At 38.8% G+C, this 26,058-nt stretch overlaps 2 protein-coding genes across 5 annotated transcripts in view; one reads left to right on the top strand and one right to left on the bottom strand.

Moving 5' to 3' along the window:
- Positions 1-803: 803 nt before the first annotated feature.
- LOC110832017 (uncharacterized) overlaps positions 804-26,058 on the bottom strand; it is a 70,955-nt gene continuing 45,700 nt past the window's right edge. Inside the window, exons 5-12 of one of the 3 annotated variants that reach the window (XM_087348308.1) lie at positions 21,910-22,022; positions 21,453-21,691; positions 16,415-16,576; positions 16,119-16,230; positions 10,830-11,068; positions 9,423-9,654; positions 8,623-8,789; positions 804-7,049 (exon numbers count right to left, since the gene is read on the bottom strand). The gene's annotated coding sequence lies outside the window, so the exon portion shown is untranslated. The remainder of the gene's footprint in view (positions 7,050-8,622; positions 8,790-9,422; positions 9,655-10,829; positions 11,069-16,118; positions 16,231-16,414; positions 16,577-21,452; positions 21,692-21,909; positions 22,023-26,058) is intronic. The other 2 variants (XM_087348325.1, XM_087348316.1) reach the window with 2 other exon arrangements.
- The window catches only part of Gli (carboxyl ester lipase-like protein Gli), a 36,757-nt gene continuing 21,718 nt past the window's right edge, over positions 11,020-26,058 (top strand). The window contains exons 1-8 of one of the 2 annotated variants that reach the window (XM_022068637.2): positions 11,020-11,608; positions 16,499-16,786; positions 19,802-19,948; positions 21,145-21,298; positions 22,210-22,421; positions 23,090-23,260; positions 23,587-23,788; positions 25,514-25,701. In XM_022068637.2, coding sequence (XP_021924329.2) covers positions 11,387-11,608; positions 16,499-16,786; positions 19,802-19,948; positions 21,145-21,298; positions 22,210-22,421; positions 23,090-23,260; positions 23,587-23,788; positions 25,514-25,701 — 1,584 coding nt within the window. In that variant the 5' untranslated portion in view covers positions 11,020-11,386. Of the gene's footprint in view, positions 11,609-16,498; positions 16,787-19,801; positions 19,953-21,144; positions 21,299-22,209; positions 22,422-23,089; positions 23,261-23,586; positions 23,789-25,513; positions 25,702-26,058 lie in introns of those variants that run through there. The other variant, XM_087348307.1, reaches the window with a different exon arrangement.

Raw genomic sequence — 26,058 nt, 5'->3', positions numbered from 1 at the left:
ACTGGTACAAATTGTTATTATATTAGATACAAGCTGTCAAAGCAGTGGAGTTCAATTAATTTGTATAAGTTTTCCTGGTAAAAAATTGTCAGAGATGTTGCAGGAGCAAATTTAAAATAATATACAACTCTGTACCCGTTTGTACACATTTAAATAAAGCCATGGTAATGTCATTTCTGAATAAGCATTATTAAAGATAATGACAATTCAAAAACATGACAGTAGGGGTTTCTTAGCACTTGGGTCCAACAGGAAAACTATTCTGGCCTGAGTGAGAAAAAAAGTTGGACCACCCTTACGTAACCAGTAATGTTATGTATGGGTCAGTCTTTACCAACATCGGCACTGGGTGAATGTAAGTCGGGAGCTTCATGTGCAGGTTGTTTTACCCCAGTACCCACTGGAAAGGGAACTGGGTGAGCCCAGAAGAGCCGGTCTGCAAGCGAAGGCAAAGAAAAAATATTTTCCTGACAAGAATCGAACTCTAGGTGTCCAGCCCATAGTCAGTCACTGCTGACTGAGCTAACCAGCTCTGCAAGCTTACTCTTACATTCCTCAATTCCAATGCAGCTTCATGCTACAATATGTCAATTCAAAGCAAAATTTCTTCTGAATGTCAATCATCCAAGACTACTGAACTCAAAATACAGTGGTTTGCAAAGTTGTTGGGCCATTATATGCAATTAGCATTGGAGTGTCGTTTTAGAAAGGCCCTGTACTTGAACACAGTAAACATTATCACAGATAGGAAAGTTTTATACGCAGTGAGCTCAGGCGGGGAAAAAGGTTAAATTAAAAATAGCTTGCAATTAAAGACACTTGTATTCAGTCTCAACTTTTCAACATATTAACACACATAACACATTTACCAGACGCAGCGATGCTAAGATATTGAAATTTTACAGATATTATACGCATATTTATCACCTCTTTCAAGCAAAGACAATGAGCTGTATAATAATCACTGTTGCTGTACAAAATTTAAATGGCGCACAAATACAAATTAGCAGCAGAATTTTTATTCCTCACACAAGACTATGATTACAGAGCTTATTTCAGGATCACAAGCTCGGTATCAACAGGATAAAAAAATCACAACACTGAAATCAGACACAAAGTGGAGGCTTAGTTTCTACATGAAATCTCAAACTGTTACAACTTATAACCTTTTACAAGACAGGCTGTCTCAATGAACACGAACCAAAATAAGCAGTGAAGTATTGCAATAGGCAAGCAACTTGGGTGGTTGACATCACAACCGCAGGAACTTGAAAGCTACTCTACTAGTAATCGACGATGTATTTGAAAATGGACTCGATTCCACGATTTGACTTGCGATCCAGAAATGAAACCAGAGATAAATATTTTTGGCAAAGCGTGGCCGACTTCCACCAAGGCCATTACAACCCGCCCTTACAGGTCGCTCACGCGCCAAGCAGTTTGCCCACAGTTTTCACATAATCATTATAAGGTCACCAACTATTTAACATCAAACAAAACCATTACTAATGAACCAAATAATTCAAAGTAGCATTAGGCAGCCTGGTAGGCGAGTGGTGTGCACATGCAGGAACACAGGCCATTAGAATAAGGATATTTCTCATACTTCTTTGTTCCTTTCCACTGTCCGTTGTATCGTCATTCATTTATTTATTTGTTTTATTATAGCTAAGAACAAACTGGGAACTATTCCGAGAAATAATTGATAGGTGAAATTACATCATATCGACCTATCAGTCTGTTACCAAACATGTCAAAGTTATTCGCAAAAATATTGCTTCAAAAACTAAAACCAATACTTATAGAAGGCCATCAATTCGGTTTCAGACAGGAAAATGGCACAATAGAACAAGTTCAGAGAGTCGTAAATAAGATCAACCAAGACCTACACGTAAAAAGATATTGTTCAGTTGCCTTTCTGGACATTAGCCAAGCTTTTGATAAAGTCTGGTATATAGGACTGCTCTTTAAAATAAGGTGGAATTTTCCCTGCAATTATTATCAGATCCTCAAATCATACTTGAGTGATAGACACTTCTATGTGAAATATCAAGAAAAACAAACACCTCTCATACCGATTGAATCAGGTGTCCCACAAGGCAGCATCCTAGGGCCAGACTTATACTTACTGTATACAGCGGACTTGCTGACACTAAGACAAACCACAGTAGCGACCTTTTCAGGTGATACCGCCGTTTTAGCCTCCCATAGCGACCCAAAAATAGCCTCCAGCCTACTCCAAGAAAATCTTGATAAAACCCAAAATTGGTTGAAAATTTGGCGAATTAAGGCCAATGAAACAAAATCCATTCATGTGACGTTCACCATGAAAATAGAAACATGTCTCGCCAGTAATATTTAACGATCATCAACTGCCACAATCAGATGAAGCAAAGTATCTTGGCCTATGCTTGGACAGATGCCTGACTTGGCAGAAACACATATGGTTAAAAAGATCACAATTAGGAGCAAAACTCAGACAAATGTACTGGATCTTAGGCCGTAATTCCCAACTGACAGTTGACAACAAACTGCTAATATATAAGGAGATTCTAAAACCAGTTTGGACATACGGATGCCAACTTTGGGGTTACGGCAAGTATCTCCAACATTGAGAAGATTGAACGCTACCAGTCCAAAGTTCTGAGAATCATTGTTAATGCACATTGGTTTGTACTGAATTGGGTTATTCAGCAAGATCTTAAAATACCCTCCATGAAAGAGGAAATCAAGAACTTCAGTGAAACATATCACTTGAGATTAAGCACTCATCCGAATCAACTAGTCACAGACTTGTTGAAAAGCCATTGTGTTAAGAGACTTAAAAGGTTCAATCCATCAGACCTCACAAATGGATTTAACTCAAATCACAACACAACTGGAGATAAGAGCATGAAATGGACAGAAGAGCTTCTAATGATATGACTGGATGAAATAATGGCTGTTGACTGGTTGGGATTCTCTCAACATGTAGTAAAGTGGTAGTGGGTTTATAGGCGCATCACCAACTCCGGATATTTGCGCCTCTCTACCACTTAAAACAATTTTTCCACAATAGTGGACTATTCACAACCAGGTCGTATAAGTAATAATAGCCGGCAGATGTCAATGGTGTGTAAATACTATAATGCGTTTTGTCATCTACAAACAGATGTACAACTAAAATAAAACAGCTACTGTTCGCAATAAAAAAAATTACTCAGCCTATGAAGAAAGCTGGCGAGTTTCTTTTAAAGAAATCAGACAATTTTACCCGTAAGTTTAGATCAAAATCGGGAACAAACACAATGTTTTTCGGTCCGGCAGTAGTACATTTGACTTTCTTATCTCTCACGTTAAAACAGATACGCAACTTTATTGCTTATTTTCAAAAAAGGGAGATCTGTTACAAAGAATTTGACACCAGTGCATCATTTGCGTGAAATGCAGCCACATCATAATTCAATTCTAAGATAAAACTGCCTTGTAGGAATTCAAGGAAATAATGTACAACACATCTCTGTGGTTCCTCTTAATGCGTGGTACAACACCCTCTTTGACATCAGTATGACTAGCAAACAACTTCAGACGAAATAATTTGACAAACACGATGCCATTAACAAGCTAGAAAAACCAAAAGCTTCTTACACACTGCAGGAGTAACAAAGTATTTGATAAGAAAAACACTGGTAGATATGCGCGAATGTGCAGAGGACATAGATATACAGCGACTCTTTGAAACACAGATCCAGTCCGCATTAGATGACAATGCAGATCAAATATGGAGTACACACCATACCTGTTCTAAGCCCCAAGTGAAAAAGAAAATGAACTTCAATTCTGCAGTCCTTAACACAGCAGTACAATCGGCTGAAAAAATATTCCAGCAGCTTAATAAACTTAGTCCTGTACTTGTTTGCCTCTACAAAGTTCACAGTTTGCATAATAAAACATCAAAGCAAATTATGTTATATTGCTTGAAACTTTACAACATGAGCACTCCAAAAATGCTGATGCTTCTGCACAGTGAATAGGAAGCCATTGCAAGATGAGTTCCAAACTGAGCATCACCACAAGATGTAATAAACTTCAAATGCAAAAATAAGCTAACAAATTTGAAGGACTACTGCAAAGACAGTGATCGTCGTTGAAGAGAACAACTGTCTCCAAATGCAGAACAACTGGCTACCAAACCAATCAAACAGAAATAATCAGATACTCTTCTTCTGGTGTTAGAAGCAGTGGAAGACAGACATGGGTCTGGCACAGAAATGGTGGCTGCCACTGAACATGAGGCATAAACATCACGAAAGGTGACCTGCTTCTTGATGAAGAAGCAACCCTTCTTAGCCAAATATTTGAGTATCTAAAGAACGGCATGAAGAATATGGCCATCGCTGAAGAGGCAAGAACACATTGGCTGTGAAACCAGCACATATGGAGGAAGTTGTACTCAAAAGAGTAAAGGTAGAGAAAGAATAAGAGGTTCTACTTCCGGCATCAGAGACAGCGAAGGGTGGACCTGGGTTTGGCACAGAAAACACGTTGGCTGCAACTGAAAATGACAAGCAAAATTACAAAAAGTGATCTGCCTTTTGATGAAGAAGCAACCCTTCTTAGCCAAATATTTGAGTATCTAAAGAACCGCATGAAGAATGTGGCCATCGCTGAAGAGGCAAAACACTGCTGAAAAACCAGCACAGAAGGAGGAAGTTGTACTCAAAAGACTAAAGGTAGAGAAAGAATAAGAGGTTCTACTTCCGGCATCAGAGATGGCGAAGGGTGGACCTGGGTTTGGCACAGAAAACACGTTGGCTGCAACTGAAAATGACAAGCAAAATTACGAAAAGTGATCTGCCTTTTGATGAAGAAGCAACCCTTCTTAGCCAAATATTTGAGTATCTAAAGAACCGCATGAAGAATGTGGCCATCGCTGAAGAGGCAAAACACTGCTGAAAAACCAGCACAGAAGGAGGAAGTTGTACTCAAAAGACTAAAGGTAGAGAAAGAATAAGAGGTTCTACTTCCGGCAACAGAGATGGCGAAGGGTGGACCTGGGTTTGGCACAGAAAACACGTTGGCTGCAACTGAAAATGACAAGCAAAATTACGAAAAGTGATCTGCCTTTTGATGAAGAAGCAACCCTTCTTAGCCAAATATTTGAGTATCTAAAGAACCGCATGAAGAATGTGGCCATCGCTGAAGAGGCAAAACACGGCTGAAAAACCAGCACAGAAGGAGGAAGTTGTACTCAAAAGACTAAAGGTAGAGAAAGAATAAGAGGTTCTACTTCCGGCATCAGAGACAGCGAAGGGTGGACCTGGGTTTGGCACAGAAAACATGTTGGCTGCCACTGAAAATGACAAGCAAAATTATGAAAAATAGTCCACCTGTTGATGAAGCAGCAAGCCCTTACTTAACAATTTGCAAATTTGGAGGACTGCATAAAGACGACCATCGCTGAAGAGGAAAAGAACATGCTGGCCGAAAAAGCACAGCTCTCTTACGTGCAAAACTGAGGAAATAATCAGAACCTCTTCGCATATAGTTAGAAGCAGCGAAGGGTAGACCTGGGTCTGGCACAGAAGAAATGTTGGCTGCCATTGAAGACTAGGGAGAAACAATAAGAAAAGTGATGGCGTAATGCAAGGGATACCTGTACTGTGACGTGGCGCCGAATGGGCAGACGGCTCGCACTGGAGGGGAGGGGCCGCACTACTCCCCTCCGATCAGTGGATGCGGCTGTCGCGGAATGTTCTGGGATGTAATGTTACCTCGCCGAAAGGAATTGCCAATTTACCTGTGTAGACTGCTGTAAACTGATTTTTGAATAAATCATTAGTTGACATAGAGCCCAGCAGAGTCATCATCATCATAGTATTTATAGTTCAACACTGGTTATATCACAAAGTTCCCACAAAAACAAGCTATGTGCTACAATTCTTAGTCAGAATGGTGTCTGAATTAAATTAAAAAATTAAATCTGTGGTGTAACAGCTCCAGAGAGCCAAAGCCGACTAGCTTGACTGCTGGCCTCACGTTCACATTCCTAAGCAAAGGTGAATGATCATCCAACCAGATATAGGGTGACGTGTGGTCAGCACGACGAACCCCAGCCATTGCTAGCTGGGTTGGCACTGGTTCCATACACTGGTCAAAAGCTCACGAGAAAATTTCTTCTCCCCCGAGACCCGAACCAACACACATTCCGTATCGCCGGTCCGGAGCATGATGCCTCCGACCGCGCGGCTACAGTGCGGGACATGATGTCTGAATTACATATTTTAACTTAAAGTTTCTTTGTAGGAAAACTATGATTAAGGCATGTTCAAAATTTATGCAGAGAAGACGTTACTTTTAAAGCATGTTGAAATTAAAAGACAAGGCTGCTCCTCTCTAAATGAAAATGACCTGAATAATTTGGCAGCACAAACAGTTGTTTCAGAGTAATACCTCGTATCTGTATAATGCAGGTTGTGTGGGCCACCGTTTCTCAACCGAGGATCCGCAACTTGGACCTCAGGTGTCCGCCAGCTGAGTGGATTTTCTTTATGTGCGTGTGAAGCCCATTTCATAATCAACAAAATGTCAGTGAATGTGTCAGCAAAGAGAGACAGATTCAGGGACTGGTTTTGCAGGAAGTCAGCAAAACAACCACATGACACACATGAAAAACACTTTAGCCTGTGCACCAAACTCCCGACAGCATCTGGGCCACTATAGACCCTGTGTGGTCCCATACTTCTTCGCTCACGGACGGCAAATAACGGTGAGATGTACAACGATCAAAAACGGACTCTGCAATGCACAGCATTTAAAGGGCAGTGCAAACTCGTCTTGGGCCATGAACGATTCTTCTAGGATGAGGTCTCATTAAATGACAGCAATGAGCAAGCTTCAGTGACAATCATAACGAACGAGACCTTCGATAATCTGTGTCGGGAAGTTCTGCAGCCGGTGGACATTCCAGATTGTTACACAAGTATTTTTAATGATCTGGGAAATTGCACTGGACTCCCATCCGAAAATGACGTGCTACAGAGTGAAATAATTCTCCAATAACAAGATACCTGAAAAAGTAATGAAAACAAACATTATCCCCTTTGTTTTAGTGAAAACAATTGGAAATACCTCAGGGACTATTTTCCAAAAGAGTGCAAGAAAAATGTGAAGCTGGGATTTGGAGCAGTGTAGAAGATAAACCTAAGCGATCTTCATGGCAATATTTCAATATGATGCTCGTGGTTAAGGATGTGTTGTAAAAGGACAAAGTTGAGTCAAGCTTATAAGAAAAATGCGAACCAGTTGATACACAAGATGATTTCAACACAGGTGTTCGGCATCTACTTACTCTGACAGTTAAGTTTGAAGTATGTATCAAGTGAGTCAGTCAATTTGAATAAGTGTTTATTTACTTCACATAGCTTATTTTGTTTTCCCCTGCATGAATATGTGTATTCTTTATTCATATCATAATAAAGAAAAGCGTTTTTTGAGATTTATTCATTTCGTTTCCTTGTAGTATCCTAAGAATCATAAAGCCCACGCAGACCCTAGAAGGGCAAAGCTTCTCATGTCTTGGGCTTATTTTCTGTTCATATTCGGGCATCAAAAGGGATTGTGACATAAGCTGAAAGATAGGCTCATAGCCTTCATGAGTCCAACAGAAGGTCTCCAAAGATCAGAGAAAGCACAAGTGATGCCACTCACCACAGAAGCCACAAAAAAAGTATTGTTTTACCTCATATGCACTTTCTCTTAAAATTTGGGAGTAGTCTGAAAAAGTGTAAGCAGTGCCTTTCCATTCCTGTGCCCAACATAAAGACAAAATGTACTCTGTTTCTCAGAATCCTCCTAAATTTCAGACGTCACTACTGAGCAAGGTACAAAGCATGGAGTGCTTCAAGATGCAGACTTTGACAAAAGACAAAAACACACCTACATTCATTCAGCCAAATTAGACTAAATTCTACATTTCACATGCTGACCCGCCTGCACTGCACAAGCATTTAAGAAACATTATAGGGGTGCAAAGAATGGAAATATGTTATGAAAAGAAAATTCTAGTTCAGCCAATGTTCAGTGTGTGACCTATTGTTTCATACCTTTAGTGCATGTTTGTAAGTAGCAAAATGTCTAAATATAAGTGGGGTACTTGAAAACAAATTCATTTTACAATATGAAAAGCATCCCTGCTCTCTGGATGTTAATATGTACTGGCATAAAAATTGAGTTACCCATGACAATACACACAGAACCTGTTACGTTACAGGTAAATCTGTACAATGGGTATAAGTGGGGTTAAATCTAAAATGTTCTTTGCAAATATATAATTTGAAAATGAGAAAAATAGAAAAGTCTGTTCATACGAGAATGAGAACAGATGATATGGACACAGCAAAAATTACTTTGTTCCAAATCAAGAACTGGGTTCTAAGGAGTACTGCAAAGCTGACGAATTATGTAGGAAATTTCATGATATATTTTATTATACTTCAAAACTTCAGTGATGTATTTCATTACAGTTACTAAAAAATCCTATCCTGCAGTAATACTGTCCCCTCACCAGAAAAGTAACTGGCAAATCTATCTACTCTTGACAATGGGACTAGTGTATGTAGCTGCTACAAGTTTAGTACTCACTGCCTGTTGTGTATACGCAACCAAAGCATATACTTCAATTGCGGGTGACAATAACTTCACTGATGTAAACATGCTTTATTCTCTTGCACCAGCTACCCTCTCGGGGCACAATTTGCTCTGAGGGCTCATAGCCGATGCAGATGGATGCACTCTCCACCACTGAACAGCTGCAATAACAATATAATATTATCAAGATCAGGTGAGAAGTGGAAGAAAATAAAATTCTGTATAACACTATATGAACAGAAATGGTTAACAGCATTGATGTTCCTTCCTGATTCCAGTGCACATTTAAATAAACACAAAGCTAGTGTCACAGAAAAACTGTGAAAAGCATACTGTATATGCTTTTGAGATAAAGAATAATATAAAATTACACACAGAAGTATGTCTCATTAATGACACCACACCGGCGAAATTGCTCGAGAATGGTGACAATGATGAACTTCAACAACAGAACCATATTCCAACAGGAAAGATTTTTCAACTGATAATTCCCACAGCAAATTTCATCAATTTCAAAACCAAGACCAAATATGTTCATAAGCCTTAAATCAGGCGTAGCTGAATGTGAAGAATATAAATGCTTGGCATTAGAATTCTTGAAGATGCTGATGGCCGAAGCTGCAGAAACTTCATCCTGAATGACCAAATTTACTGAGCCTGGAAAAGACTGTTCCAAACACAGAAAATGGAGTAAGCGCTGAAAATCAAATTTCAACATCTGCAAATCCTAACCAATATGTCATAAAACAATGAAAAATTAGAATTAACAATTATCATTCATTGATTCAACATACTTGCTTCAATAATTATTCTCTGCAATGAAATACATAACAACAGGCCTAAAAAAACTCTTTTGGCCATGCAACAGCTGAAGCAGTCACCATCTTCTCACTGTAGAGGCCCAAGTGTGCGCTCAGTGCAGTCCATGTGGGATTCATGGTAAACAAAGTGGCAATGGAACAGGTATCTCTCCAAGTCCATTTTCCCATCAACATCACTTCACCACCGTCCATATTCATATGTTATCTGAGGACGGAACAAAGAATCTATTAGCATCCACAGATCCATACAGTCACTCCCCTTCACAACATAAAAAATAGAAAAACTTAGGAATCAAAGAGATGCCAATGGACTACACAAAGCTGAGTAAGATGTAGTGCTTCAAATGTTGTTACTGAAATACCAAAAAGTAGCACACAGGTTACAGAGGAATCACCAATTAAGGAGAAGCACCTGCAAGGAAATAAGCATCCTAAGAAAAAATATGCAGAAAATCACCAATGTAATAAAGAAAAAATGTTATACATCAAGTGAAAGTAAAGAAAATACACCTGGGTAAGAAATCACAGAACAATTCAAAGATAAACTTTAAACCAGTACCAAGAAAAAACAAACAGGTACAAATCTTTACACTATTACCACAGGCCTGGACTGTAAGAAAAACAGAAAGAGTTTGGAGCATCACACTACATGGCTATAAAGGCCAAGAACTTGTACAACTTAAGGGAATTGTATCTACTCCAAATCCTAAACTTTAGAAGATCCCAAAAGATGATACTGTGAAGCTCTATATTTTGATGACAAAATTAGCAGACATATGTCAGGGAAAGAAGACTTTCCATCCTGTAAAAGAACATGGAAAACAGTTCACAAATAAAAATGGTTAGTTCTATGCAACTTGAAGCAAACTCATCATTTAAGAATTTTTATCCAAATGTAAAAGATGGATTTTCCAAATTCTGTGAAATACGGCAAAGAAATGTAGTTCCAGCTGATATATGCAGGACTCATTCTCTATGTGTATGTGCCACATATTAAGTGTAAAATTAATGTCAACAGGAAGCAAACTGAATGAACTTACAGTTAGGTCTAGTACAAAGATAACGTCTTACAAAGACTGTCTCTCACATGTGATATGTAATCATTGAGTACCAGAATGTGACCCAGGATACTATGAACACAGTCCTTGGTAGAGAAATTTTGATACTTAGTAAGACTTTGTGACGTTCTTTATAAAGAAATAAATGAATAAAAATTACAAAAATGCGATGTAATTTAGATTTTAATAAAATATACGGACTTTGTTGCATCTTAAATGTGGAATATTCTTATTGTAATCCTGGATCCAAACACGCCAAAGTTTATCCTACCACCTTCACTTTAAATAAATAATATGCAATAAATACTTCTATAAAACTCACCATTACTTATTATCGTACTTCCTTCGATTTAACTGGTGAGATCATTTGTAATGCGTCTAACTGGATCTCTTCTGTGCGTAAACCGCGTTGGTATTATCTGTGTACATAACACTGTATTCGTGCGTTGGCGCCATCATTTGAAGGCGCTTGACCATCACGAACACTATGGCGACAATCCGTAATTCTTGTGTTGTGTTGACATGTCAGCGTTCTTTTTTCGTAATGGTTTTAAACTGAAACTAATAAAGTTAAAGGACTCTGTGATATGTATGAAATAACTGAAATATGACAGACATTTAAAAGTTCATCTAGAAATCTGGTACAGATAAGGTTTCGTGATATTTATGTGAAACAATAGATAAACTCGATATCATAACTCGTGCTACTGGGTAACGCACAAGGCTAGCACTCCCAATTGATCCTTGTTGTGATGTTATGCACATTGAGGCTCGCAACTGTTACGAGTATTACAGCCTGTGGGAGTAAGTAAGATTGCGAGTAGGATGGGGCGTTGGCCTTTGTGAGAGAGGGAACGAGTGTTTTGTTGTCAGTCTGTGATGGCGTCTAGTTGGACAAGGCTTTGGCTCGTGTTCGTGTGGTGTATGGGTTTGGCTGGGAGTCAGATACAGGACTCTGTGTATTACAACAGGGACCACCAGGATAAGGATTCATATGGTAATACGTATATGTATAACAACAGACGGTACGGACGGCCCAATTACCCGGGAGACGGTGATTACAATAGAGGTTATGATGAGAACGATGGACGATTTTATCAGGTGAGTAAGAAATATAAATTACCCATCTACAGAATGTAGTGATATGAACGAAGTCAGAGGCATTTAGAACGTAAATATTCTATAGAACGTTTCATTTTCCGAATATTAGACACTGAGATGTATGTGATTTATACAACATTTCGGAAATTTATTCTACTCTCATATTCAGGTGATTGCATGCCATTGTAGTCTATTGACAGATATGTTATTACTTCTCATTTTTGATGTTAGTAGCTAATGTTGTGCTTGAACCCAGGATCCTTTGAATATTGTAACTGCTGGATCATGGGGGCTATCTGGGATTGTTGGTTATTTCAACAGTGTCGTTAATGTATGTGATAAATGATTTATGCCTTGGAGCCATGTTGAGCTCCATCTGATCTCATCTGTTCTTATTCAATATCTCAGCTGTTTTGTTCCCAGCTTTGTGTATGATTTCTAGTTTTTTACCATAAGTTGGGAGTCGATCCAATTCTCGAAGTGTTATGTGTACCATATACCATAGAGAATGGACAGTAATATCTGCATAATGTCTGAACCATTGTCACAGATCTGCAGAGAATTGTCAGCTGGAGTGTTGTAAAATGCAGCCTACACTAAGACCTTAACAGGAAGGGGATGACCACAGAATACAGGGGATAAAGCAGACCATGAAAGATCCCTTTTCAACATATTACACATGCATAATTGAAACTTATTCATGCATCTTGCACCACACCGCAATACTGACCCTAATATTATCTACCACTTTGGTATTATAACTGAACTTGCAGCTGTTGGGCTGGTCAGTCATCCATGGTTGCCCAGGCCCTAGCTGCTCTGTGACAAATGAGATTATTTACTCTCTAGGTATTTCATATTATGACGTAGGTCACATTGACACATAAGAGACTGTGAAGGTAAGAGATTCCCTCAGTAGACTGCTGATAAAGTTTGTTTGCTTAACAGATAATGTGATGTTCTGGTGATGATTAGGACTCTTTAGAAGCAGTTGGATGTAGCAATAGTCGGTGGCTGTATCACACCCTGACAATGTTTATTATGGGCACCTGTTTTGTCTGTGGTCAGTTTAGATGTTCAGGCATCATGTCTACTACTACAACTACTGGATCTTGTTTGGAGCAATTTGGAAGGTGTGATGGTAAAGTCACATGCTGTTTCAAGTCTGGAACTGAACTGAATGCCCCCAAATAATCCATTTTTAACTTTTTATACCTTATAATTGTGTTCAGGACTGATTTCTAACAAAGTGCTTTGTAATATTTAAATTCAAAACTGAAATATATAATGGACACTCACTGACACGTGGTAGTTTTGATCACCATGAGGAAAATGTTACCAAAAATAAAAATATAATCAAAAACTGGGATCACGGGCCATAATAATTTTCTGGCATTTAAATTTCACAACGTTTTTACAGATTGCTCTTTATATGAAGTCCTAATCTGAGCCATTTTACACAAATTTCCTTATTACAAAATAATACTGGGTGTGGCAGAGAAACCCAACGGTTTTGAAATAACTCCAACAGAAATAATTTCTTACCTTGTCTTTTGAAACAAGATGAAGTACAATAGAAAGCATTTTATACACACTTTTAAAAACTTTGTCACTAGAATGACTTCTTTTCTTCTGTATACATTGTACTCTGGAATGCAAATTTCCCGTTACGCGCCGTGCATCTCCACCGGCATTGCTGCAGTTTCTTCTCACATCGGTGATGGTCCTAGGGCCATTGACGAAACCGTCTTGGTTCTGGGTAAAAAAAAGTCCAGGTAAAACGGTTACCTTCAGAACTCCATACAATATTGAACACGGTAAGAGTAGATGCTTCAAGGATATTCGACCGAACCGTACGTCGAATCGTACACAAAGATTTAAATGTTCAAATTGTGGGCAGCAGAAAATCCCCTCTAGCTCCACCACCGATGACTGTGCATTGATTGCAGAACATTGGAGATGACAATGTAGCTATACCTGCGAAGTTACACAGCGAGTAACGGGGAATTTGCGTTCGAGATTACACCAGTGTATAAACAATTTTTTTTTGTAAGACTAGCAGAGTGGCAGCAGTGTTACTTCGGGGAAATTCCACATTTGCATTTCTTGTCAATTTTTCTTCCCCGAAAACTTTTCTTAGGCATAATCATTCGAAAGTTATATGAAAAATTATCCCTAAAAGGTCTTCAGGGGACTTGAACCTAGGGACAGTTTTTCAGGGTTGTATCCGTTATTCCAGAAATGCTGTTGTCGAAGCAAACAGATTGGGTCATGGCTCGTCCTTAGTTTTGCGGCTACAGAAACCACCCTCACCAGGATTAGAGTTCAGGATACTTTTTCGTTGTTAAGACCTGTTCAAAATCTCTTTCTGGTTTCAGTAAATATGCATGCCACATTTGAGGATCCGTTCTCGAGCTACAGGCGGATATATACACCCACAATTTCAATGTTGTGTATGTAAGAACTACAGAGACCAAGTCAAGGCCGTCAATCTGGAACTAAGTTATTCTCTCAACAGTCAGTTTCACAGAAAATGAATCATTAAAGAAGAAACGTTTAAAACCTGTGTCAGGCATTTTAGTGATTAGCGATAGTGGTTGTAGTATGAACTACTTAAATTGGATTGCAGTTTTCATTAATTTAATAACAGTACAGTAGACAAGAGTGGGTGCACGTTGAAAACTTTTTACGCTTCTGTTTTTAAATAGTCTGCCATCCATTGTTAAGCATATGTGGACGTTTGTCATACCGCTTGCCATGTAATCTCTGAAGTTGCTAACCGTAAGGGCACAGGCTCTTATTATTTACGAAGTCGTTCAGGTGAACATGAAGAGAAACGTGAATTTTCGGTGTCGGTCAGCAACAAGTGGCCTATGGAATTCGTATGTCATTTTATAGCAGATTGGCTGTTTGTGGGAGGCGCTAAAATTGTCGTTTACTTTCCATAGGCCTTTATCGAAAACTTTTTAAATTCCTTTGTCATTGTTGTCGGACTCAGACAAAAGTTTCCTCAAACTACAGCAATTTAAACGGAGAAAAAGCAATTCCGATACCTACGAATACAGGTGTGAGGCACTTGAGGTCGCTATGGGCGCGAAGCCCTGGACCGACGCCCATTTCCTAAGTTGCCACTCGCAACTGATTTTCAAGCCACTGAACTAGTCTTACAACATTCTTCGTATTTCTATTCTCATTACAAGTAAGTCTGCGCGGTATGTCAAGTTTTACTCACATCAAGAAAATCATTCTGCCAATCTGCGTGAGCGCATGTAAAATACGATGTTACACTACACCGTCTCTTTGTATGAAGTTTGACCTTCGCTGGGACACAGAACAACGAATCACAATAGCTGGGTGGGGACAGCCTTCTACCTTAACTTTCAGTTCCAACTTGGCAGCGATTGTAGAGTTTTATATCAGAACAGATCAGTGTTATCACGTTTTACCGTTTAGCCATTACTAGTCTGGCCTGAACCAACCAACAAAAAAAAAAGCTTAAGGAAGAGTCATACGCAAGCGCAGACGTGGTTCCGTGCTGCTGGGAAGTACTGCCTACACAGGACTGCGTTAAACACTTTCGTGAGAAACGTCATCGCTCGTTTAGTTAGATGTTTCAGGACCCCTGTTTCGGCCAGGAGCCTTGTCAACCCTGAGTCCCTCGATGGCCTGAAGGACCTCAGAGGGACTTTTTAATTTCGGTTTATTTGCGGGGACTTCCTAGTATGAGCGCAACGCCTCATTAACCATGTCAGTAACTACCGGGTCCGACGGGTCGTCCACCAGCTGAAACCGAACCTCAAGGCTTCCGCTTACACGGAACCAGAGAGCAAGTCCTCCCGACACCTGAAAGGGTGGCGAAGGAGTAGGAACTCGCATCACCCGTTTCGGCATCTTCCATAGCAACTGGTTGTCACTGGCCAGGGATTCCAGTATGTCGCTTCACTGATCTTTCCTCATCTCGTTCAGCCGACAGGTCACCGATTTCTGGCCTGAACCACTTCATTCGGCTGTAACATATGCTTGACAAAGCTTGTGTGTTCTGCTCTGTACCAAGTGGCCTGGGAGAGCAGCCCAGAAGCACACTTCCCACCCTGTTGCGTAGCGTTCTTCCGATTGATTTTCACCCCAGCTTCACAAGAAAATAAACGAGTATAACCTGCTTGGTATTTATTTTCTGTTTTTCTGGATATATTGGCCCCAACAATTTATGTTCCACTCAATGCCTGTAACTCTTCTGTTCAGATACAGCAGTTATGAAATTCCTGTTGCACTCATTTCAGCCTGAATAACGAAAGGGCCCATTGCCATTGGGTCTGCTGCAATTGCCAATTCTGCAGTTGAACCTTATTCCCACCTCAATTGTCCAAAATTCATTTTGCTATTGTTTTGTCACATCCCATCAGCTGAATTTCTGGGTTCCATTGTGTGTGCACCCTGGGGCCCACCCCATTAGGCACTTTGACCTCTGTTTTAGGGTTGTAAGGGCCCAATCATGAAGGTGACCACTTACCTCTATCAAGTGATGAGGTGTAGAATGTGTGTATCTAATCATCACAGTTGTCATCACTTTTGTTTTGTATTCAGGAGGTCCTGGCTTCAGAAGTAAGATACAGACTTACCTGCTGAAGATGTACAATAGGTTAACTCTGTTTCGCCAAACATATTCTGGAATTTTACCACTATACTAAAATAGACCACAAGTGCTTGCTTTTTAATTTGTCATTTACAGGTATTCTCCCCTTTCATGCAACATAAGTACCATCAAATAATCCACAGATGAAGTAAATAGAATGCAATCAGTATTACCTCCACATCCCCAACACACGTCTGTAGCACAGTGCTGAAGCACAGGTGAAAGTTGCCATATTGTGACTGCTGTTTTCTGTTAAGGTGCCAACTGGGCTGCCACAGCCTGGAGTCATGGCAAGATGGCGGCCTGACTTGCAGGGGAAGCAGCGTCCTGACTCTCTGGAACAGTTCAAAAGGGATGGCTATGTGTATGTCACCACAAGCTCCTTCAGTAAGGTGCAGGGCTTCAAAGTGAATCTGTACGACAACCCAGACCCCAAGTCTGGGTACCGCCCCGGCCTTACGCCTGTCGAGAAGATCTTGGGCACAGCCACAGTGTTCTTGGGCATTCCGTACGCCATGCCGCCCATCAGGGAAGGCCGATTTAAGGTAGGTCATAGCTCTTGTTTTTAAATACTGTGCTATGAACAAGGTACAGCATTTAGGAGAACTGGACATGTTCAGAGAGTCACATGAAGTTCAGTGAAGACTTTGATGTCTCAATAGATAAATTATCAGCTCTTATGACATTCCTTTCTGGCTTCACAGCAAAGTAAATTTCTCAATGAACTGAAATCTACCATTGAACCAGGTGAATGTATAGTGTTATGCACTTTTGCTGAGAATAATTCCTTTATTGCCAGATGAAGTTCAAGAATACCACTGGAATAATGTTCAAGCAACAGTTCACCCATTTGTCATTTACTTTAAACACAGTACACAGGAAGTTGATAAAAGAAGCAAATGCCATCTGCAGGACAAAGCCACAACATAAAGATACTTAATTAATCGTACAGAATGTGTTAAGTTCATTCAAAATTGTGCCAACGAGGAAATTAATATATTAAATTCAGCGAATTCTTGTTGCCATACACTTCAGAATCTTTCGTTTTCCTGTCCGCTATCTGAAAGTGTAAGGATTAAAATGTATAATGTGTTGTTTTGTTTGGATGTGAAACCTGGTTTCTGATGTAGATGGAAGAACACAAAATATTTGAGTACAGGATGCTTATGAGAATGTTTTGACCTAAGAGGTATGAAGCAACAGGAAGCTGGAGAAAGGTGCCCATTGACTTGTGATCTTGTCAAGGAAATGCTTGCTCTTATGAAAACTGAAGGTCAATTACTGTGTACTTCAACTTATCAAGTCATAAGCATGAGGACAATTTTCCTTTTTAGACACTGCCTCTATTGGAATTACAGTGTTACAGGGTGACATTTTGATGCCTTTTGTACAAAAGGGATAGCATCTATAATAGAGATTGAGAGGGACACATTTCTGTGCAAACTGAATGGCTGTAACTGAATTATTGCAGCTTTTAAACTCAGTGTTTGAAAGATAAAGCTTATCTACAGTAGTGCAAGATATGAGCCTGTATACTGTAGAAAGAAAAGTATAGGTACTTGACTTTTTTCCAAATAAAATTGTGAATACTCAGTATTTTGAACCCTGTTCCATGGACATTCGTTATCAGTTTAAATTTTAATTAGTGTTTCAAAGGAAACAACATACTAAACTCTGATTTATGCAAGCTCCCACTGTACACTGTTAGAATAAGGTATAATGAGGAGACAGGATATGCATAAAGAATTTTGGTGTGGTAACCCCCTGAGAAGTGTTTCCTTGGAAGGACCAGAATCAGGTCGGAGGAAGACATGAAGACACCGTGGAGAAAGCAAGGTGTTGCCAACTAAACAATGAAAACTGAACTGAATGTGTTGTTATCTTTTGTCATAATGATAAATTTTAATTCATTAATGCCATTATGAATGTTTATAAACCCAAGCTGAAATCTATTTGTGCAACTTATTTTTCACATTTATTCAAGTAAGCTAAAAAATTTGTTATGAAGCATTTTTGAAAGTTATTTGACATAAGCTCAAACAAGTATGCTTTTGTTTAAAAGTGGTTAGAATTTACGAGTCTAAATGTAAACTTAACCGGTTTATCAGGTTTTCATGAAATTCTCCAATATTAAATGCAATTAAAATCATGTTATTTCTTGGGTTGATTCATGTGCACGGTGTATGTGATCATGCTCTGCCTCACACCAGCTTGCACATGAACACTCCTTAGTTATTTCCGTGGCTTGGGACAGTGTCCAGTGGCAGGCTTAGGTATCGGCGGTGCTGCCACCAGAGTTGTCTCAAAGCAAGGTTACCATATCCTTCTATATACTGGCATCTTGCTGTGAGCATTATGTAGTTAAAGCTCAGTACTAAACCTGTATAGAGTACAGCACCTGGGCAACTTCAAGCAAAACAATCAAGTAAGAGGAAAAAAAACACTGAAGGAGTACAGGCATCCAGACATGTGAATACAGACAAGAAAATAATGTGACAGATGAAAGATCATCCACATTTGATGTACATCCTACACAGCGAGCTCTGGAATACTGGTGTGACTGAACAAAACCAAACCAATATAGAGTTGAATGCCCATATGCACATTTTTTATCTCTTTCTTGGATAATTGCCTTCACTGCAAGATCTAAGTAAGTGTGGTATTCTGTACTGGACTGCCAATAAAAAACACATCATCATGAACATTAATTTCCAGTGTTTTATCCTCATGCACTTTATATTGTGCAGGATCCTTTATTACAGTTCCAACTGAACTAAACTCAGGTGGTCCCACATTGCACTTGTGGCCTGCACATTGCTGTCATGGCTGAAACTCTTTGTTTTCTTTAGTCCATCAGTCAGATACTAGGATAGAAGATTGTAGACTATGATAATTTCCTTTTAACCATCATTAATAAACATGTGTTTTGACTAACCTATGCAGTTGAGAGAGCATTACTAAATGGAGCAAACTGATTAATAAACATTCAATTCTAAAGAGTTTTGACGACGGTAGTTTACACTTAAAATTATTTGTTGTCAGGACTTTTTCCATCGTCTGTTTTTAAAATTCACGACGTTTCAAAGGCTGGTTCTGTCTCCATCTTCAGGGGAGAGGTACCTACTCTGTTGGGTCCCTTAGGAAGAGCTAGTCTCTGTCACTGGACAATATAAATCGTGCAATTATTTCATCTTGTCCACCCAAGTACGGGTTCTGTTAGTCGATTATAATACTTAAATGATAAAATTGTAAGACCACTCATACAGCTCTATAAGTGACCAGTTCTGAATCCACATAAAAGATGGAATAATTGCATGATTTATATTGTCCAGTGACAGAGACTAGCTCTTTCTAAGGGACCTAACAGAGTAGGTACCTCTCACCTGAAGATGGAGACAGAACCAGCCTCTGAAACGTTGTGAATTTTAAAAACATATGATGGAAAAAGTCCTGACAACAAATAATTTTAAGTGAGTAGTAAACAGATAAAAACCTTTCTGCAGAGACTGAACTTGATTGAACATTGAGTTACTTATAATTTATATTTGTTCTTTTTGCAGCCCCCTCGCCGACACCCTGGTGCACAGCTGATCCAAGCAGTAGATTTTGGTCCAGCATGTCCACAGCCATCACGCTACATTGGTGGCACCAAAGGAATTCTAGCTATGGATGAAGATTGTCTCTATCTCAATGTATTTTCACCAATTGTAGGTACTCTGCCATTAAGGAATCTCTGTTATGACACTGTAGTCAACTAGGGTTTATACAAAAACCGACTTTTGAAAAAGCCGGTTTTCGAATCCCAATATTTCCAAAAAACCGGTTTTCGATTTTTTAAAAAAATAATTAAAACAGTAAAAAATATTTATACTTATTTTAAAACATTTCAGTTTACTTAATATTTATGGAACTACAAAAATATAACAAAATAAAATATACTACATACAAAACCAAATAAAAAACTAAAATAACTAAAATCCGTACAATATATAAATCATAAATTTTTATTTCATTTAGTATTTTTCTTCGGGAAATATGATTTCAAAAAACATAAAATGTCCACTGAACAATTACTTAATCTTGTTCTTATTCTAGATACAAAATTGCCTGAAATAGAAAATACTCTCTCACTGGCTACTGAACTTGGTTTTATCGTTTTCAGGGCATCAAATAATAAATCCAAATTCTCTGTTCTTTTATTGGTTGCCTCAAATACTGAAAAGTCATTCATAGAGGAACACGCTTCATTTCAGTTCATATATGAAGATGCCATCACTAGTATGCAGAGATAACATTTTGGTTTCCTGAGCCCAATGATTTTTAACTCTCTGTTCTCAGTGGTTTTATTTTTATGCATATTTTAATTCAGAGAATAGCATACAATAGTTTTTCTTCATCATTTTCTTCTGTGAAGCACTGTGTAGGAGATACCAAAGTAACTACAGCTTAGGTCCCAGGTAACCCCCTTATTTCCTATGATTATTCTCAGAAAAAAATTGCAACAAACCTGTGGAAAGATTATAAAAGTATATTCTTCGGAGAACAGTGACATTCCAAAGGTGTATGTGTGACATCATGTAGGCCTTTGTTGCACTAATGTGATCCCAGGCCAGTGATGTGCCTTTGGCCATTCTTGCATAAATTTTCCATATTCTGAGTTGTTGCACAATGTAGTCTGGTAGAAGTTTACCTACATTTCAGAATTATTTGCTGCGTTCATCTTAAGGGCGAATCTCATTACTTTCTGCTTCTTTCATCAGGGCATTGAGTCTCAACAAGTACCTATGGAACACCAGTGAACTTTACCACACTACATGGCATAACATCCCAGAAAACGGCCAGCTTCATAATCACTGCCATGAAAACCTGAAATGTCACCAGTGTAATGTATGTTTTATTGTAGACTCAGTCAGGACTTCCCCAGAAGTACCCTGTAATGTTCTATATTCATGGAGGAGAGTTCATGAGAGGTGCATCCAATTTGTTCCCTGCTCATGTGATGGCTGCCTTCTATGAAGTTGTGGTGGTTACGATCAACTACAGGCTTGGGGCACTTGGTAGGTTGAAATGTAACTTGTTTCTTGATTAATTTCAGGATGTTTTCTCACATGTCTAGATTTATATAGAGTCAGAAGGGCTTGTAGTTATGGATAATAGGAAAAGCTATGGAAGTAGTTGTGGCCTATTTTAAAGTGCTATTTCAACATTTACCTGGAGGTAATGATGAAAACCATGTCTGTCAGGATAGCCAGCTGCTGGAACAAGAACTGAATCCAGGACCTCTTGAATTTGTAGCAGGAATGTTTACCATGGGAACACAACATTCAGTTCACTGCATGGAACCAGATGCAGTTCATGTGATGGCTTTGAAGTTTCTTTCTTGCCTCATCTCCTTCTCTGATCTGTTATGTCCATAACATTATGTGGTGCATAAATGAAGATCTTCTTGTCTGTCAGGGAAGTCATCAGTAGTCAATTTGTGCAGGAGATTGGCCCAAGTGGGTTGGCAGGTCATATCAAATATAAACAGAATTTATAATACAGTTTAGTACAGTGACATGGGAATGGCAGAATTTTGAAAATCTTAATTCCCTCTTATATTGTGGATAATATCTTGTAAATGTAGGAATAGTATTAGAGATTATAAGTGAGTGCAGCATTATTTTACCTGTGCAGAATAGGGAAACCACAGAAAGTCCAGTCCTAGATGTTACAAGATTAGACATCAGGTGTCTGGTTATGACACGTTGGAACAAGCTGCCCCTGCACCTGAGCTGCTTGCTGTGAAGAAATAGTTACACCCATTTAGATGTCTGCACTATATGCTCATGAGAAACCACAATATCAGTATCCCATATTGCTTAGTTGTGATAGAATGGTTGCTGAATAATGAATGGTAAAGGATGTGCAAGGCTATGTACATAAGAAATACATTTCTATATCTTAATGCCCCTGCTGCTGTTTTCAGGATTTCTGAGTACAGGAGATGCTGATTCACCTGGAAACTATGGCATACTGGACCAAGCAATGGCTCTGCAGTGGGTGTATGACAATGTTGATGCATTTAATGGAGACCGAGAGAAGATCACTCTGTTTGGACCTGGTGCAGGTGCCGCATCTGCTGGGCTATTGATGGTCGCTCCGCGCTCAAGGGACTATGTTAGCAAGGTCATTGGCCAGGTGAGCTTAGCAGATATTTTTATTTGTGGTAGCTTCAGAAAGTTGGGGACAGATGCAAATATTCAATTCAATTAATTTATTTAAGTGTTTGCCAACAGCAAGAAGCCAATAACAGGCAAACACTGATAATGCATACAATAATAATAAAATAATAATGAACAATATTACACAAAAAGAGTAACTAAACAAATACATGTACAATATTAAATATAACAGCCAAATACATGCAAACACAAAATAGAAACAATACTGTACACAAAGAAAAATAAATGAAAAATGTCTTGGTCCTAGTGATACAGGAACAGTGTGATGACCACATTAGGATTCAAAGATTTCTGACAGCCTCAAATGTTTACTCTGTTGCCATGCATGCCATTTTTAACGTATACGGAAATTTGTAGGTGCGTTCATATTTTATTATCATACCAAATTTCAGTTGCCAAACTACCACAGCTCATACACTGCTGCTGTTCCAAATACCTGTCATTCACCTCAGTTGAAAGTTCACACAGCTGCCATATTATTAATGTTGATAATATGCAATTAAACACATATTGTTGGTGTGAGCGTATGAAACAAAGCAAGAAGGCTCAAGACTGAACACTGAATTCAGGAAGTGATCACTGTTTTTAATTTTAAACAAAATGTCACTTCTGTCCTCATTACAGAGTGGGTCTGCAGTGGCTGACTGGGCTCTTATAGTGGACAGGTACCGGGCACAGAACACAAGTCGAGTGTTTGCACAGCATCTTGGTTGTAGTTTTGACTCGTCATGGAAACTAGTCAATTGTTTGAAGCAAGGGAGGAGCTTTGTTGAAATATCCAATGCTGAGTTCAAGGTATTACTTCTCAACAGTACATTTTAAGTAAGAGACACAGTCATATAGCCTAGATGGCATCACAGAATTTTTATCAGACAGATTTATTGAAAATGGTCCAGTGAAGACCTGCAGGATGCACTCTTTTCTCATGAAGGTGAATTAAAGATCAAAACAACAGTAAGTTCTTCACCCAAAAGTGATGCTGTTGTGGTGAAATGCATTGTGGACCTTTAAAGAGAGGGTGGTTAAGATATGATTATTCATGTTTGTAATGAGTGAAGTTACATGTGTGATCTTACCAGTGTGATATGATGGTAAAATATGTAGTTTTGTTGTAATTTCAGCCACAAGTGGGTATCTTCCCATGGGGTCCAGTCTTGGACAGAAATTTTACTGTACCACAAGATCACTGGTTTGAAGGCTGGCGTGAAAAGGACTGGCATTTTTTGCGGGAAACCCCAGAGGAACTTATTCGTCGTGGACAGATCAACCATGGTGTCAGTTACATGAGTGGAGTCACTACACAGGAAGCTAGTTTCTTCATATGTGAGTGTAACATGCAGTTGCTGAATGTGAAGTGTAGCAATGAAAATTCATTCACTGTACATTCAAATCATGTACAAACAAAGTGTGTCGCCCTCGGTGGACTAGTGGTTAGCGTGCTCGCCACTGAACCCAAGGTTCGCAGGTTCAAACCTGGCCGAGGTCGATGGATTTTTAAGGTTAATAAAAATCTGTACCACGACTTTCTTCAAAGGGGAAGTAAAGCCGGCGGTCCCATGTCATAGATTTATGGCATGTGAAAGAACCTTACGAGCATGAACAAGATGTTTCGTAAGCAAAATTCAGTGACCATTTCTCTCTCCTGATTTGCTGCTAGATGGCTCTGGCAGTCAAATCAGGATTGAGTAGAAATTGTGCAGAGGCAGTCGGCTGGCCACCCACTACTCACAAATGCACACTTCAAAGACTAGGAAACCTCCGAAAAGGAAGTGGTGACGACCCACAACTGGTTTGTAGAGCGAAGGAAGAAGAAAGAGACAAACAAAGTGTGTTTGTGCACTAGGCTGCAATGGTTGATGTATCTTGAAAGATTGCATCAAGTAAAATCACTTGGTTCAAACTGAAATAACATTTACTTAAACCCCCTTTAACTTCTTAGACACAAATTCCATACTTTTAAGAACTTCTAATATGGATGTATGAACTTCTGTTTTAGAAGCTGTCAGATAGTGGATTAATTTCAAATCAGAGCCTGGGCTATAAAGTGGAATTCCTTCATTGCTGGATAGCTCATCAATCACCAAAGTTTGTTGGGAGTCTGATGTATTGTTTTCTCCCACAAAAATTTCATTGGCATGGCCAATCTCCATGAAGAAATGTAATTTTCAGAATGCCCCTGGAAGTGGTTAAAGCCCACTGTATATATAATCAAAATTATCTTATGAAGTATTATGTGTCTTGTAAAATGACACATGCAATACTCAGTTTATATCATATGCATTTTTATCATTATTTATTTAAAATTGGTGATTCTTTTTTTATTAGTGAATCTAATGTCATGAAATTTCCACAGAGCTTTCTGCACATAACTTAAACCAAAAAAGAGTTAACATTACAGAGAACTTTTTGGTTGGAGTTGCTATGGAAGTAAATTTGATTTCTGAATGAATGGGTGTAATTCTCAGTTCCTGGATTGTGTACAGATTTTTATAAAATCTGTCCTTTAAATAGCTCCACAGAAAGAGTCCCAAGAACTTATGTCCTGTAGGTATGGTGACCATGACAATCCTTCCTGAAAGACCACATTGTATCAGTTAAGAGGACTATATCTTCAAAACTCAAAAACCAAAGTATGGCATTGCTAATGTGTGGTCTCAAAATAGGATTAATTAAGTTAACATATTCCTGCAGAAAAGGAACAAATTCATTCTGTAGGTAAAACTGAAGTGACTGTTTCAATGCACTGTAACTGTCTGAGTGCAGAATTCAGCATCCCTTCCAGAAACTGTACCTAAGTTTCCAGGCAGTTTCACCATTTGTTTGCTCTGATTTTATGAGCTTCATATTTTGGTTTAAGTAACCGTTTTTAGAAATGTTTGTGTTATTTTATTCATTAATGAAAGTATAATTAATTTTAAAATTTCAGATGATAAACAAAATCACCCTTTATTTGTCCATTAAAAATGTTGAGTTGGTTAAAAAAAGAAGAAGGAAGTATGCCACTGAAGTTGTACATAGATCTAATTTTGCCTAATTTCTTCTTCCCAGATGAAAATGAGACATTAGCTCCAGACTACACAGTTACTAGTGAGTTTGTTGACCAGAAGATTCGAGAGCTGGTTTTGCGCTACAACTACACACTCAATCCAGAAGGCATCTATCAGGCCATAAAGTACATGTATACATACTGGCCTGATCCTAATAACACATATTATATTCGAGAAAAATACATAGATGTAAGTGTTCTTGTAAACAGATTGTGAAATACAGATTGGCAGTTTGTTTTTGGTAATACTCAAACAAAAGGAATGTGAAATGAAACCAGAACTACTGCCAGCTTTGCTAATGAAAAATCTGAAATTGGAAAGAACGTGTTGAAGAAATTAGCTGTAATAGAATCTGAGTTTCTTTATGTTACGTTATGTCTGTCTATTAGTATGTTTCATGTCAGAAACCACCGGACACACTCCTTGATATCCTGTGCCTGAAATGACTAATGCATGTAACAAAATATAAAATAAAAATAACATATAAATATAACAAAAACACCTCAATCTCTGGGCGAAGTTTCTGAACCTAAGGCCCTGTGAATG

This window comes from Zootermopsis nevadensis, unplaced genomic scaffold (genome assembly GCF_977971745.1).
Source record: "Zootermopsis nevadensis isolate Lab colony 2312 unplaced genomic scaffold, Znev_1.0 Znev_ptg000002l, whole genome shotgun sequence".
NCBI classification, from domain to species: domain Eukaryota; kingdom Metazoa; phylum Arthropoda; class Insecta; order Blattodea; family Termopsidae; genus Zootermopsis; species Zootermopsis nevadensis.
Note: the sequence above shows the minus strand (reverse complement) of the source record. Positions and strands in the feature narration are given on the sequence as shown.